Raw genomic sequence first — 15,265 nt, forward strand, 5'->3', positions numbered from 1 at the left:
GTTTTGTTTTACTCATGTACATATGTATATGTAGAAAAAATATGGGAAGGAATGCATGGTGTATAACTTTATTATTTGTTATCAAATTATAATTCAATTTTATCCTATATCCTAATTTACTATAATACTGGGGAAAATATCTAAGAGTATTTCAACTTTACAGGATTTAATGAAATGTCATCATTATATAAAATATCATGATTTGTTTAACCATTTGAATTTATTATTTCCTATTTTAAATAAGGTTGTAGTAAATATTCTTATACATAAATCCTCATGTAATTTTCTGTATATAACTTCTATTATGAAATATTTCAGCCATAAAATATAATATCATATACACACTGCCATTCTTTCTGTCTGCGTGCATGTGGGGGGCTGGGTGCGTAGGTATGCAGATATTCATGTTCTTGCCATTTGCTCATATTTCCACTATATATTGTCCTCACTGAGGCATCACATTTTGTCATTTTGTTCATTTCTACCATCTAGAACACCACCTAGTATATAGTAGACATCAGTTCAGATTTGTTGAAATAATTAATCAATTAATATTTGGGTGTTGTTTTCTTATTCTTAAGAGCTCTTTAAGATAGTAAACTTTTGTAACGTACACTGTAAATACTGTTCCAATTTCATCATATACTTTATATTTTTATAAATATCCATTTAAATTTTTATTCTGTAAATATAATCCAATTTTCGGTTTCCTCTTTGCTTTCATTCCTAGAAAGTTCTTGCCCAACTACATTTCTTCTTGGTCTTTTATGGCTTATCTATAACATTTAACTCTTTATTTCATCAGTATTTTATCATAGTATGTGGTATGAGGTAAGGACCTATATTTCTCTTTTTAAACTAGACAATTTTCTAGCAACATTTCTTGAACAAAGTGAATTTATAATTTAAAATGTCCTTCATTTCTATTCATTTTGTTAAATTTATGAGTTTGTTTGTGGGCTGTTGCTTATATTTCTCTTTATACCTGCATCAACACACTAAGGTTTAACAGTTAAAGCATTATAACATCTTTGATTTTATAATAAACTGTCCCAATTTTTTCCATATAATTTTATTTTCCAAACTGCTTTTGGCTGTTCTCATTCATGTATTCTCCAAAATATTCCTACTATGTCTTTTATTTGATTGCATTATAATTATAAATGAAACTAGAAATTCTTGAGAAGTTTAAAATATGAAGTTTTTCCATGAAGAGAAAAATTATATTCCCATTTATTTAAATATTCATTAATGCTATTTTATTTGGTAGTTCTCTTAGATTTATTTCAAGGTAATGTATATTTACATTAATATTGCAAATAGGATCTTATTTAGCTTATATTTTCTAGCCTTCTATTTTGTTTACAGGCTTATTACTGAAATTGTTTATAGTATCATTCTGTTGACTTTTGAATTTTTTTCAGATCCTTGTGACTCTGTGTTTGCCATATTTATACCTACTTTATTTTCTTATTCTTATTGCTAGATAATGTTCATCTATGTTAGCTTTGTTAATAGTGAAAAAGTGACCTTGTTCTTCAAGGAAGACGAATCTAATGTTTAATCGCTATGTCTAATACTGACCATTGACTTTGCATTGTTAAGGAAGTGGGGTTTTTCCTCCTTAGTTAACAAAATGCTTTTTTCAGGAATATAAATGGAATCATACCTGATTTTTTCCTATTTATGGAAATAAATCATGTTACTAAATACATTAATATTAAAATACATTTAAATTGCTAAAATAAACCTTATGCTGTCATGGTAATTTTCATTATGTTAGTATAATCCATTTGCAAGCATTTCATTTGGGTTTTTTGCATACATATTTATAAGTGATATTGCAAATAGCAATTACCCAAAGACAGTTCTGCTAAACATTAATGAAAGACTAAATGTACTGAGGAAGATAAAAGGTTTTGTGATCCAAATATTTATGGGACTTTTCTTTAAGTGCATTGTATTACTTTCTAACTTTCTCAGTTGCATTCTTAATTTAAACACATCTTTCTTTTTTAATGTTGAATTCATCCAAGGCTCTGCAGATACCACTTAGTTCAGCTTTGGTTGGTTTTAAACATTTTTTATGTCTTGCTTTTTATACTCTAAATTTTCTTTAACTGAAACTTTTTTTTATTTTTTATTTTTTATTTTTTTTTTTCTTTTTGCGGTATGCGGGCCTCTCACTGTTGTGGCCTCTCCCGTTGCGGAGCACAGGCTCCGGATGCGCAGGCCCAGCAGCCATGGCTCACGGGCCCAGCCGCTCCGCGGCATATGGGATCCTCCCAGACCGGGGCACGAACCCGTATCCCCTGCATCGGCAGGCGGACTCTCAACCACTGCGCCACCAGGGAGGCCCAACTGAAACTTTTATTTTCTCTTTGGCACCTGTTATTTAGAAGAGAGTAGAATTATTTTTGTTTTCTTTTTAAACATTTAAAAACATTACTTTCCATTTGTTTGTTTTTTTTTAAGCTTTAGAACAAATAATGTATCTTAGGGAGAAAGTAGGAAATTCGCTTCCTGCGTTTTTAACTCAAGTACTATTGCGGCCTCTTTTTACATTGCTAATTTCCCTATTTACTAATTCTGCCAGATTTCAATTGTGCTCTATTACTTCTTTAAATAACTTTTTTCTTGACTTTATTATATAATGTGTTTTCTGTTTTACTGACTCTCAGCCATTGCTCTTAGTCTTTTATCTCATTTCTGAGTGTAAATTTTCTTATTTTGATATAATAGCTGATTATTTCTAAGGTGCAACATTAGAGCAAATCTCATTTTGAAAAGTCATGACCTCTGCCTATTAAAAGCTGTATGTTTGACCTTTGTTTTTCCCTACAAATTGCTTCACAATGCTCCTGTTGAGATATTTTGTGGTCTCCCTGCCTTGACCATGCAGAGGTTTCTCTAGGGCTTGTGTCTGCCTAATAATGGTTGGTGTGTGGCAGAGATTGAATGAATCTTCTGTATTTCTTCTATTAACCACATACACCCTACCCTAAGCCCCTTCTGGCTTTGGCAGCCACTGAATCTGGATTTAGGGGAGGGAGATGGAGGCACCGAAATTGGAACTTCACTTGACTTATCTTGGTGTCACCTTGTATGTTGAATTGAATAAAGGATCGTGTAGGCAAAAGAAAAAAAAATACACACACATACACATTTATAATGATATTTCCATGGTGTGGTGCTTTGAAGTGAATGGACACGAACGTGCAACCACACACTAACTCTTGCTTTGTTGAAGCAGATGACCTGAGGATCACCATTTTGTACACATTCTTCACTTGATGAAAAGAGTGGGTGTAGCCATGGCCATGCATATGATCCTTCTGGCCTTCTTCCTAGCACTACTGTCTGTCATATTTGGGATAAGAAATAGCGATTTTGCTAAATACCTGATCACTGCACTTTGTATGTGAGAATTTCAAATAACCCGTAAAATTGGGTGCAGTTCCCATTCATTAGTGCTATGCTCTGCCCTCATTTCTAGCACTGGTTATAGCCTATCTGAGTTTGGTGAACTAGGGTCAGGATCATCCTCACTTAACCTTGTAGAGTCTACACTGTCTTGAATATTTGAACTATGATTATCAGAAATTCCTCAAGGAAGATAATATAGAGGTTAGAAAATAAAGGGTAACTCTTCAAGGACTCTGGTTTGAAGTCCAGCCCCTTACAATTTGTTATCTGGGAAACTTTAGGCAAGTCTCTTAACTTCTCTATGCTTTGGTTTCCTTATCTCTAAAATGGGGATCATATTTATATCTACCTCATAGGGTTATTAAGAAGACTAAATAAGTTAATATATGTAAAACATCTAGTGCCGGACATATATTCTCAATTCTTTATAATGCTTTGCTTTTATGTCACTCCTTCCAGGTTCCAAAGCTGATGGCAGTTTTTAAAACATCGTCTCCTTTAATGCTCAGTTTTTTGAGTATAGATTGGGAGATGTGAATATAGTCGGCTGTACAGATGTTTCTCTAGGGCTTATGTCTTTTTATCCAGCTGTCTACATTAGCAAAATATTATGATTTTCATGGTTAAAATCCATCAAGCAGGCTGCTACAAAAAAAAAAAAAACCAAAATTAATACCATGAGAGAACACAATATCTGTTTCTATCTCTACATAGAAATATGCTAATGCCAAAAAGCTATTAATGCATATATGTGTATATACAGTGTTGAAACACACAAGTCAAAGGTAGGTAAACATTTAAAACTCAAATAGTATATATGATAAATATTTAAAGGACCCTTTGAAAATATTAATGTGTTTCATCCATATAATGGCTTGTGTAACCATTAAAAATGTTATGTGTGAAGATACTTTATAAACTGAGGAAATTATTAGAGACCATATGTAAAGTTAATAAAGCAGGACAAAATGTTTTAAATATTAGATGACTCCAATTTTTAAAATATGGAATGTATATATTTATTCAACTAAAAATATTGGAAGGGAATATACTCAAATGTTAATAGTGGTTATCTCCTGTGGTGTTTTTAAATTTTTCTTCTTATATATTCTTTATATAAACATATAACTTTTTTTCTAATTAAAAGTTAAAATTAAGCTTCATTAAAATGATGCATTTCTGATTGGATCTAAACCAATTACAGTTATGTTGATAAGCAAAATAAAAAATAAAAAATTCATGTGATGTTAAAACTGCATATATTACCACTTCCAGAAATCAATTGAGCAATGTCTAAAATAAATTTTCAAAGTGGCCATACTAAAAGGTAGAACTATGGCGACAGTAAAAAAGATCAGTGGTTGCTGCGGAGTGGCAGAGGAGAGAGGAATGAATAGGTAGAGAACAGAGGATTTTTAGGGCAGTGAAAATCCCTGTATAATACCATGATAGTGAATACATGTCATTATGTATTTGTTAAAACCCATAGATGGTACAATAACAAGAGTGCATCATAATGTAAACTATGAATATTGGGTGACTATGATGTGCCCATATAGGGTCTTCAGTTGTAACAAATGTACTGCTCTGGTGGGGGTGTTGATTATGGGAAAGGCTATGCATGTGGGGGGCAGGAAGTATATGGGAACTCTCTGTACCTTCTTCTCAGTTTTGATGTGAACCTAAAACTGCTCTAAAAAAAAACAAAGTAAAAAAAAAGAAAGCAAAAAACACCATATTCATTAACCCAGCCATACAATTTCTTATAATGTGTAACCAAGACATTATTTCAAAAAATTATTCTTAACCAGTGAAGTTCACAGATCTCCTTATTAACCTTATCAAATTTTTACTGATAGACCTCCTCCCCCTACCAAAGAATGTACATACTAACCTATACACAGGCATTACTTACAATTTTGAAGGTATACAGACTCTAAGACATTTGTTCATGGACCTACAGTTTTCTTTCAAAAGAAAGGAAGAGTAAATAATGTGTATTTTAATATTACTTGTGGAATTACTTAGGGTAGTGAATGACTGGAAGCAATTTAAATAATAATTATAATATTTATTATATATAATTATATTATTTGAATAATACAAATAATAATAGAATGTATAAATGGGTCATAATAGAAGAACAAATTGGAATTTAGCCTTTAAATTGTTTACCATGGTATAGTATGATATACTATTTTTTTTAAATTTTTTTATTAGTTTCTGCTTTATAACAAAGTGAATCAGTCATACATATACATCTGTTCCCACATCCCTTCCCTCTTGAGTCTCCCTCCCTCCCACCCTCCCTATCCCACCCCTCCAGACGGTCACAAAGCACCGAGCTGATCTCCCTGTGCTATGCGGCTGCTTCCCACTAGCTATCTACCTTATGTTTGGTACTGTATATATGTCCATGTCTCTCTTTCGCTTTGTCACAGCTTACCCTTCCCCCTCCCCATATCCTCTAGTCCTTTCTCAAGTAGGTCTGTGTCTTCATTCCTGTTTTACCCCTAGATTCTTCATGACATTTTTTTTTCTTAAATTCCATATATATGTGTAGCATACGGTATTTGTCTTTCTCTTTCTGACTTACTTCACTCTGTATGACAGACTCTAGGTCTATCCACCTCATTACAAATAGCTCAGTTTCGTTTCTTTTTATGGCTGAGTAATATTCCATTGTATATATATGCCACATCTTCTTTATCCATTCATCCGATGATGGACACTTAGGTTGTTTCCATCTCCGGGCTATTGTGAATAGAGCTGCAATGAACATTTTGGTACATGTCTCTTTTTGAATTATGGTTTTCTCAGGGTATATGCCTAGTAGTGGGATTGCTGGGTCATATGGTAGTTCTATTTTTAGTTTTTTAAGGAACCTCCATACTGTTCTCCATAATGGCTGTACCAATTCACATTCCCACCAGCAGTGCAAGAGTGTTCCCTTTTCTCCACACCCTCTCCAGCATTTATTGTTTCTAGATTTCTTGATGATGGCCATTCTGACCGGTGTGAGATTGATATACTATTTTTTAAGTTATAATAAACCACAGTAGGAAAATAATGGTGATATATACATATATATTACATATATATACATATGTATATATGATATATACATATATATTGAAAAATGAGAAGAAAGTATATAAAGACACTACTTACTATGGTCTTAGCATAGTTGAATCCATGCTGATTATTTTCTTATTTTTCACATTTTCAGTAACATTATTTTTAAAGTAAGATAAGAAAGCAAAGCAAAAAGAAATTTATTAGTTAAATCTTTCTGTTGTATAACTATTCATGTGCCTAACTCTTCTTTTTCAATGGAGAAAAGACTCACAGTGATGCTTACTCATTTTTTTAGCTGTAATGAATGGGCTCTGCAGGACAAATATTTTTAAAATCAAAATAATTCCCCATTTCTCAAACTCTGTGCTATACAGTACTTTTCAGCTTTATTTGGATCCAAGGAAGACTGCAACTCCATGTATCTGTGTATCAGACATTTTAATTCTCAAAATATGTTTGCATCTGCCTCCATAATTGATTCAGTAGCTTCCTCTGTGTTTAGCTTAAAATATGGGAGCATTCAGTGAAAGGTGTCAATGAGTGTCAATGAGAAAATATGGAGAGGTTAATAGATAATAATTTATTTTTATAATTCTTCCTATTTTTTCTATCTTTTTATCTATACAAATTTTCATAAACTTTGTGTCACGTTAGAAGAAATAGCAAGTGGACATCTTAGTATATTTAAATGTTTGCACATTTAAATATACTAAATAGGTATAATTAATGCCCAGTAGAAGTTCTAAAACATTAAATATTATTATGGAAAGAAGAGTCCACTTATCCAGAAGAATTATGAAAAAACCGTATTATGCAAACTATTTGCCAGTATTTCTCTACATTATTTTAACCTTAGATTTGATTTGATTTTTACTCAGTATTTTACTTGAAGCCTTTACAAATATTGTTATTGGTTTGTATTTTGGTCATTGTTTAAAGGATGATTGCTTTGTTTTACTTATTGTTTTGTTCTTTTATGTGAATGGATGATTTTGTCTTTGTCTCTTAAAAAATGGAAAATACTGTTGTAAAAAAACAATAATAAGAAGGTTGAAAAGTTTGTTAACAGTATTAGGAAAATTAAAGGGCCCTGGGGTATGTCTGTATATGAGAAGATACTGGTTAAAGTCATGAACCTTATAATCACATTTGAAATGTTCCTAGTTTATTCCCCCAGTGATACAACTCAAAGAACAAAGCTATTTTTTCCTACCAAGTCACATCAATGTCTCATTTTAGCAGAAAATTCCCTGTTTAATAAAAGAGAAGTGAGATAAGTGGAACATGCAGTAAGAGTCTAACCTAAGGGAATCTGAGTGTCCAGCTTCATCAAAGGCTACTGAAAAGGGATGACAGGGAAATGATAGTCAAGGATTTCCTCCACATATGTAAACTTATGTGAAGTCAAGATTATTACTAGATTGACTATTAAATTCACTTCTTAATTTTTAATAAGCAATATGATTTCTCTCCCTGGAAACAAAGTGCAGACATAATGGAACTTTACTAGGATGTCAAGGGACATACAGCTCGTATTATTTCCCATAGCCTTCATATCCCACACATTGGTGGACATCATTCTGAAATGTTTTCTTGGAAGAAGATAAAGGAGATACATATACACTCCTTGAAACAAAATTATTATCACAGGCACAAAAGATCAGTTTTGGTATATTTATTTTAAATGACAACTAAAAATATTCTGCTGACCATTTTGCATGTATTCTTCTCTGTGTGATTTACATTCTTTGTTTAAAATATGATTAGTCAAATATATTAAGAAGAAGTGAATTTGTTTATTTAGATTTAATGTATACAGTTGCATCCTTGAAAAATTAAGAAAGAGCCAATTAATTTCCCACTAATTATCTTTAAAATATATACATTGGCTACTGGAAAATGTGTAGTGATTTTAAGGTAAGTTTTCCATTCTTCCATTTGTTTCAGTTTGAACAAATGTATCTATTCTCCAGACTTTTATTAGTAAAGATAAAATTCAAAAGCAGGCTATATAGAACAAACCTTAAAAGATAATCACTATATATTTTTTTGCTGTAGGCATTTCCTAAGAAACATATCTAAAATCAAGGTCTTCCATGTCATAAGAGTTTGCAGTGTCACATACTTGGGTGACCTGTAAAGGAAAAATCTAAGGAAAAGGAGTACAACATTGAGTTTTAACACACCATGTGTACTGTGCTCTGTGTGTGTGTGTGTGTGATTGTTTAAGCCCTTACATTTAAATTTATTTCAGAAAGATCAATGTAAAGTGTAACAAGGCTGTATGAGTGGTTTATCAGACATCTAAATATATTAAAAACAAGTTAAGAAAATGTGAATTTTTTCCCTTCTATTTCAATTTTGTAAACAACTATATGGAATCCATATAACTTTAAAAACCAACACAATTTAAAGAGATGTACTGTTTTTGATTCAGGTTTTCAACATTCTGTGTTGTTTTTTTAAATACTTAGGAATTCAGATGTTGACCTCAATGAAGATAAATTATAGATGGGAGAATTAATGCTACTCAGGATGCTGCTGGAAGAGCCAACAGATACTAATTTGTTAAAAACAGCAATTACAACTAAAATTAAGTAAGTAACCTCTGCATTTTTTGGTCTATTGTGTCCCCCAAAGACAGGATTATTTCCAACTATAATGTGAATAGTGTCTCAAGAGAATTTATTCACTATTAATTGGAGAGTTTATGTTAAGAAGTTTGAGATGCAAATAATTGAAAATATCTGTAAATATCCTGTGTATCCAATGAGAGTGTGTCACGGCTTCTATGAGAGGAGAACAGCTTCAAGGTCTCATGCCTTCTCTGCAGAACCGTTTGCTCTGGCTTCAATAAAAGTTCACAGTTTACAGTTTCTTGAAAAAAAATCTGTGGCAAATACTCAAAAATCTGGGGCAAATTTTGATGCTCAAGCTTTGAAATTAGATATTTTCTTGGCCATCCCTTCTTCTTTATTCCCTGGCCTAGGTAAATTTACTTTAACAACAATCACAAAAGGGATCCTGTCTATTTCTCCATGGAAATTAAATGGAATATTATAAATGTAAGTCATTCACAGGTTGATATACAGATTCCAATAATTTTGAAGTCTTACAGCCATTTTCTTTCCAAAGGGTTATGTTACTGGATGACATGTAATGAGGTAAAGTCTGAGTTGGAATGATTGGATAACATTCCATCCAATTTGAAAGGGAAATCAGAGATGAACTAGATCATCCTCCTTATTTGACAGATGGGGTCATGGAGCTACTATTATGCATACACAAATCAGAAGCTTTCACAAAGACAACTTCCAATATAAGGATTTTCTAATTCATTTCCAACAATAAGAATTATTTGCTATCGTATCATTAATTCTTTCATAGGCAACAATACACATGCAATCAATACAGGTTTTTATGACAAAAAGTTATCAAAGTACTAGAGGCCTAGTACTTTTAAGTCTGGTCATCTCTGCTAGTATCTTAACATCTTCACTGGGTATCCAACATTAACATGTGGTTTCCCCACCACCATTCTGCCCTCACCATAACTCCTTACTAGAGTTCATTGGGCACTAGAAGTCAAAGACACCTGTTTAGGCCCCTTTGAGAGATCTAATGGTTAAATTTGTAAAAAAAATATATTTGAAATTATACACTATAGGGACAGTAATCATATATACCCATAGTTTAATCTTCGTTTCTAAGAGAGAATCTAGCAGACATTCTACTCCAGGGTCTTTTGAATTTTCCAATCCAAGGATATTTCTGCTTACCTTAGAAAGAGAAAAAACTAGAAAATGCCTGTATTACCTAAACATTGCCAAGTTGGCTGATTTCTAAATTATATTATTTCGTTGGCATTCCATGAGGCAGTCACTTCAATATTTGTCAAATGAAGCAAAAATAAAGCCACCAAAATAATCAAACTAAATGTAATATACATATATATTTTATACATACATATATACTTATATATGTATGTGTGTGTGTGTGTGTGTGTGTAGTCACAGTAGGAAACAGATTATTATGAGAGAATGATGTTGATCGTAAGGAATGAATTTCTTCCTTTACCCTCACTATTTCTTTAAAAGGGAAAGAAAGAATAAAAGAGGAAGAGATAAAGCTTATTTAAAGGCCTCATTTCCCATGACATATTGGGATGCATTTAAAATTGAGAACAGCCCAGAAACATTGTACCATTCTTTCTTGGATGAAGACTGAATTTCTGTAGACTAAAGTACAAACAGAGTACAGACATGCTATCATTGAATACACTGTACTGAATCTATACAACTGAATAATAATTTAAAAAGTATTCTTTATATATAAAATGTTTCCTGGATACCAAAAGCTCAAATAAAAACCCCACCCCTCCTGCTGTGTTCCTAGGTATACTATATACTCATTTGGGAAATGTTTCCTAGCACTTGTCTAAGGGCAATATTTTCTGGTTTACAGGACTGGAATCAAAGGCGTCACCATCCCCCCTCACTTAGGGAGTCATGGTTTCCTATAGCACCATACTGCAAGGTAAGTGTGAGTGACTGCTGCATACATCAAGCATATTCTGGTGGAGACCTGGTTATTGAGAGCTTTAGCCATAGTCGCCAAAAGCCCCACTCAAATTGTAGCTGTCAGTCAATTCAGAAGCCAGTGATCATTCTCTGGAAATCTGCTTGGCCTTTCTGTTCTCTTTTTGGTAGGCCTGATATGTTATGATCAAAACAGGTTAATTGTGGAGTCCTGAAAATAGCACTGTTTCTCCTCCAGAGGACCTTGCTATTGCTGCTTGGAAATTATGTAAATCATTGGAGATTTGATCTATCTACAAATATTTAGTCCTTCACCCATAGCAAGGTAGATATTGGACAAGAGTGTAAAACATAGAGCACTTGATGTGCATACAAAAATCAGAGAACTTAGATGCCAATTCTCCAACATAATTTCCACTATTTCTCATTAGCATAAAATTGTTCATATATTTTGAACAACAGCATTCTATAGAAGTGACTGGCAAATCAGAATAACACACACTTTATAAAAAAAGACATCAGATGATGCAGAGTGAAAAATAATGAGTGACATTCATTCTCCAGTAAATAACGAATATGTAACTAACTTAATTACCAAATCTCCCAATACCTAGTCACATAACAAATACAGGGAAAATGAAGCAAAATCAAAAGTGTCTTGTAGAAATAAACACTTCTCTGTAGGCACGTGAGCTTGAAGGACAAGGTATCGATGTCTCCAGGTGTTGGCCACATTAGATCAACTTTGAAAGTCTTGATGCTATCAGCACTTGTCTGCTGGTGCCCAAAGAGGTGCTTTTTGAGTGTGGACCCTTTTCACAGGAGAGCTTCATATTCCAAAAGGAGACAAATGACCACTGAAAGTGACCATTAATAATTGTTCTTTACAGAGGATTTTTGTCTCTACTATCAATTTGGACATAATTTTATCTCTAAATTTTACATCTGGCCGCCAGTGGATGTGTGTAACTTTCATACATTTTAGAACACACGAGGCTGTTTATAATCACATAATATATAGTGCTACTTTAAAAAAAAAATAAGGTGTCGGATCAGGACTTAAGTTTGATTGACAACCTTCGATCTCCTTAGAGCAAAAGATATATTAATATAACGGCAGTGAAAGATGTTAAAAAAGAAATAACTGCACTGAGTCACAAAATACACAAACTCCTAATTAGGTGGATTCTGTATGAATCCGTTTAGATATGCAACATGTAGCATTTTAGTGAAAAACCCAAGACAAGGTTGACTTGGGAGGACTTCCAGTGAATGTTTGATAATTGTGATAAATTTCAACATAATAGCATATTGAATATGCAAGTTATGGGGTTTTTATACACCAGTTAATTAAAACCATTTTTCTAAAATTTTCCCAAAGATATACTATTTCTAAATGAGAATTTAGATAATTGAGACATTAAAAAGTTGTAATAATCCTTTTTAAGAGTCTAGTATTACCTCTATATTCAAAACAAAGGAACAATAGTGGGACAACTAAGGAACACCATGAAGCTTTTGTTAAATATAAAACGCATTTCTACCAAAATGTTTTCAACATTTGAGACTTTTGAATTTCCACTAAACAGTGTTGATAAGAACACAATGTTCTTTATTTTCCCTGTATGGCATTATGTCTATTTATGTCTATTATCAAAGAAAGAATGTTCTCAGAGAGCAATTTGCAACGTAATTTAAACAGAAACAGCTTAACCTTAAATAAGAATTGTGTATATTCAATACTTGATTCAGAAATAGTTAGTTACATTCCTTTTCAGTGGAATGTGAGTCTTCCACAGGAAGTCTTAATCAAGGTTTTCCCAAACTTCAGTAAAAGAAATCTTTTATATACTTTCAAATACTATGCCTTTTTATTTAAAACAGTGTAAACATAACAACTCAACGCCACCAATAATTGGAAAAAAACTAGTTATATGAACACTAATGTCCTTGAATGCCCCATGAAAATAAGGGTAAATAAAACAGACAAATCTTCAGAAGTTTCAGTTCACCTTAGCAGTGGTAAAAATATTGCTTTATTCCAAATGAACATACAACACAATTTACTGTTCTTTGCGGGGGGGGCTTCCTGTGAACTGAATAGGCTGGGCTTTGTGATTTCAACAATTTATTCTTTCCATATTAACCACAGAAGCCAATGTCTTGGTCCACGTGTAGTAGACTTGCTACCAAAAGTAATGAGGAAAATGAGAAAACAAAGGGTAACTATCAATTTGATCATTGGCTTGTATAAATAATTTAAGTACGCAGGATTCAAAATACACATCCCCAACTCGCCTTGTGATACTGACATTATTAATGAGCCAATAGCTGTTCCTCTCAAAAATATTCACATCAGAAAATAGTCTAGACATTGTCAAGAGTTTTATAGGACCCCACCATGCATGTGACCTTGGTTTACTAACTGAACTTCATACTTAATGGAAAAATTTAAAGCGAACAGATCTAAGAGGGAAATTTTTTCTGAATATTAGATTCCCTGATGTTTCAGAACAAATTTGAGCAAGCTTAACACACACACATGCACACACATACGCACAATGAACATATGTGCATACAGCATACCGGTGCTTGAGTGAGCAAGCCCAGACACACACGCACACAGGCACGCACACTGAGAAATGCTCCTTTGGAGCCCCTAAACGATCTCAAACGAAAACATTTCTATTAGCTATTAGCATGATTTTAGTGACATGACAGTGTGATGTTTTTGTCTCTTTTTCTGTAATAATTTCTTACCTCCCTCTGAGATTCTGTGCCTTCAAATTTCAGAGGAAGCTGGCACGTAAGAGTGGCTAAGATTGCCCCATGACTCCCTCTGTCTCCTGTCCCTCTCCTTCCAGAGTCTTTGTGCCGTTCTTCAAAAAGTAAGTAGAAAACACTACATTTGTTGACGTGACATAACCTGTGATGAGGCTGTCGAGTGAATAGAAATTTAGGGATTGGCAAGCCAGATGGCAAGGGCCACCTGCTCGCTGGCATGTCCACCCTTGGTATACATCTCTTCTCTTTGAAACCGGGTAACTGCCAGCACTTTTTTATGAGGTCACTGGCACTGTGGGGCTGAGAGTCTGAATTGCCCACATCTAAGAGCCAAAGAGGACAGTGTTGGGACTAAATGAAATTGTATTCAAAATTCTACCCAAAAGCTTTAGTGGTAAGCTTTATCCCTCCTGAAACGTTTCTTTCCCTTTAAAAAAATATTTTGTTAAAAAACACTATGAGGGTGATAGACTATTTGGTTTCTTCTAAGTAGATGCTCTTAAATTAATGCATATAAATAATTTGTATTTAATCTCCTCTCTTTCCTGTTGAGCAAAGCATAGAATGCACAGATTCTTACATCTCAGGTCACTTGGTCAATGCAGGGTCTCTTTGTATTTCATTTCTTAAGACAAATTGGGCCTCTCGTTCTGATTTGGCTGTGGAACTCAGGGGGAGAAAGGCTGTGTTTTCACTCACACTGTCCTCGGTTTCTACGCTGGCCAGTTCGTAGTCTTCTGACCGCCTGGCACCAGTCAGAATTCGGATCTGCTCCTGGACAGTTTCTAGCAATATTTCCACTTCTTGTTGTTCTGCTATAATACAATCGCTGACTGGAATACTCACATTGACAATATCAGCAGAGTAGGAGTTTTTGCACCATTTGATGCTTTTGACTTCAGAAATCCCTGGCATTTGCATGCAGGTTTCCTCTAGACCCACTGAGGGGATGATGGGCACGGAACTGGCCCTTGGGGATGAATATCCCATCAGGTCCGTTTGATCCAAGCTATTAAAATAGGAGTTTGTCTCTCTCGAAGGCAGTTGCATATTTATTGATGCATTTTGTTGGGTTGTTAAACCACTGGATGAATACCTGAAGAAGAAACAAAGTGTTACATATTCTGCACTCTTCCCAGCTTCCTGAGAGCACTATTCAGTCAACAAAGCACTTTCCACATGCACCATCTCACTGAATTCTCACAGCAACCCCATGAGACGGATACTATGTTCCCAGTTAAACAGAGAAGTTAACTGAAGCTCAGATAGGTGAAGTGACTTGCCCAAGGTCACACAGAAAATAAGTGACAGACTGAGACTCAAACCCAGATCTTCTTACTTTAAATCCAGGGATCTTTCAACACACCACAGCTGTATAGGCAGGTGGGATATAGTCTTCCTGACCTCTATCCTAGAATACAAAGTAAATGGGGATTGAG

The 15,265-nt window shown here is 33.8% G+C and overlaps 1 protein-coding gene across 4 annotated transcripts in view; it reads right to left on the bottom strand.

Annotated features, from left to right (window-relative positions):
• Positions 1 to 14,414: 14,414 nt before the first annotated feature.
• Positions 14,415 to 15,265, bottom strand: part of NRG3 (neuregulin 3) — a 1,101,798-nt gene continuing 1,100,947 nt past the window's right edge. For 3 of the 4 annotated variants that reach the window (XM_060091635.1, XM_060091627.1, XM_060091619.1), the window contains exon 9: positions 14,415 to 14,922. In XM_060091635.1, the coding sequence (XP_059947618.1) occupies positions 14,415 to 14,922 (508 nt within the window). Of the gene's footprint in view, positions 14,923 to 15,165; positions 15,238 to 15,265 lie in introns of all 4 variants that reach the window. The other variant, XM_060091615.1, reaches the window with a different exon arrangement.

The sequence above is a fragment of the Mesoplodon densirostris genome, chromosome 1, assembly GCF_025265405.1.
Source record: "Mesoplodon densirostris isolate mMesDen1 chromosome 1, mMesDen1 primary haplotype, whole genome shotgun sequence".
NCBI classification, from domain to species: Eukaryota; Metazoa; Chordata; class Mammalia; order Artiodactyla; family Ziphiidae; genus Mesoplodon; species Mesoplodon densirostris.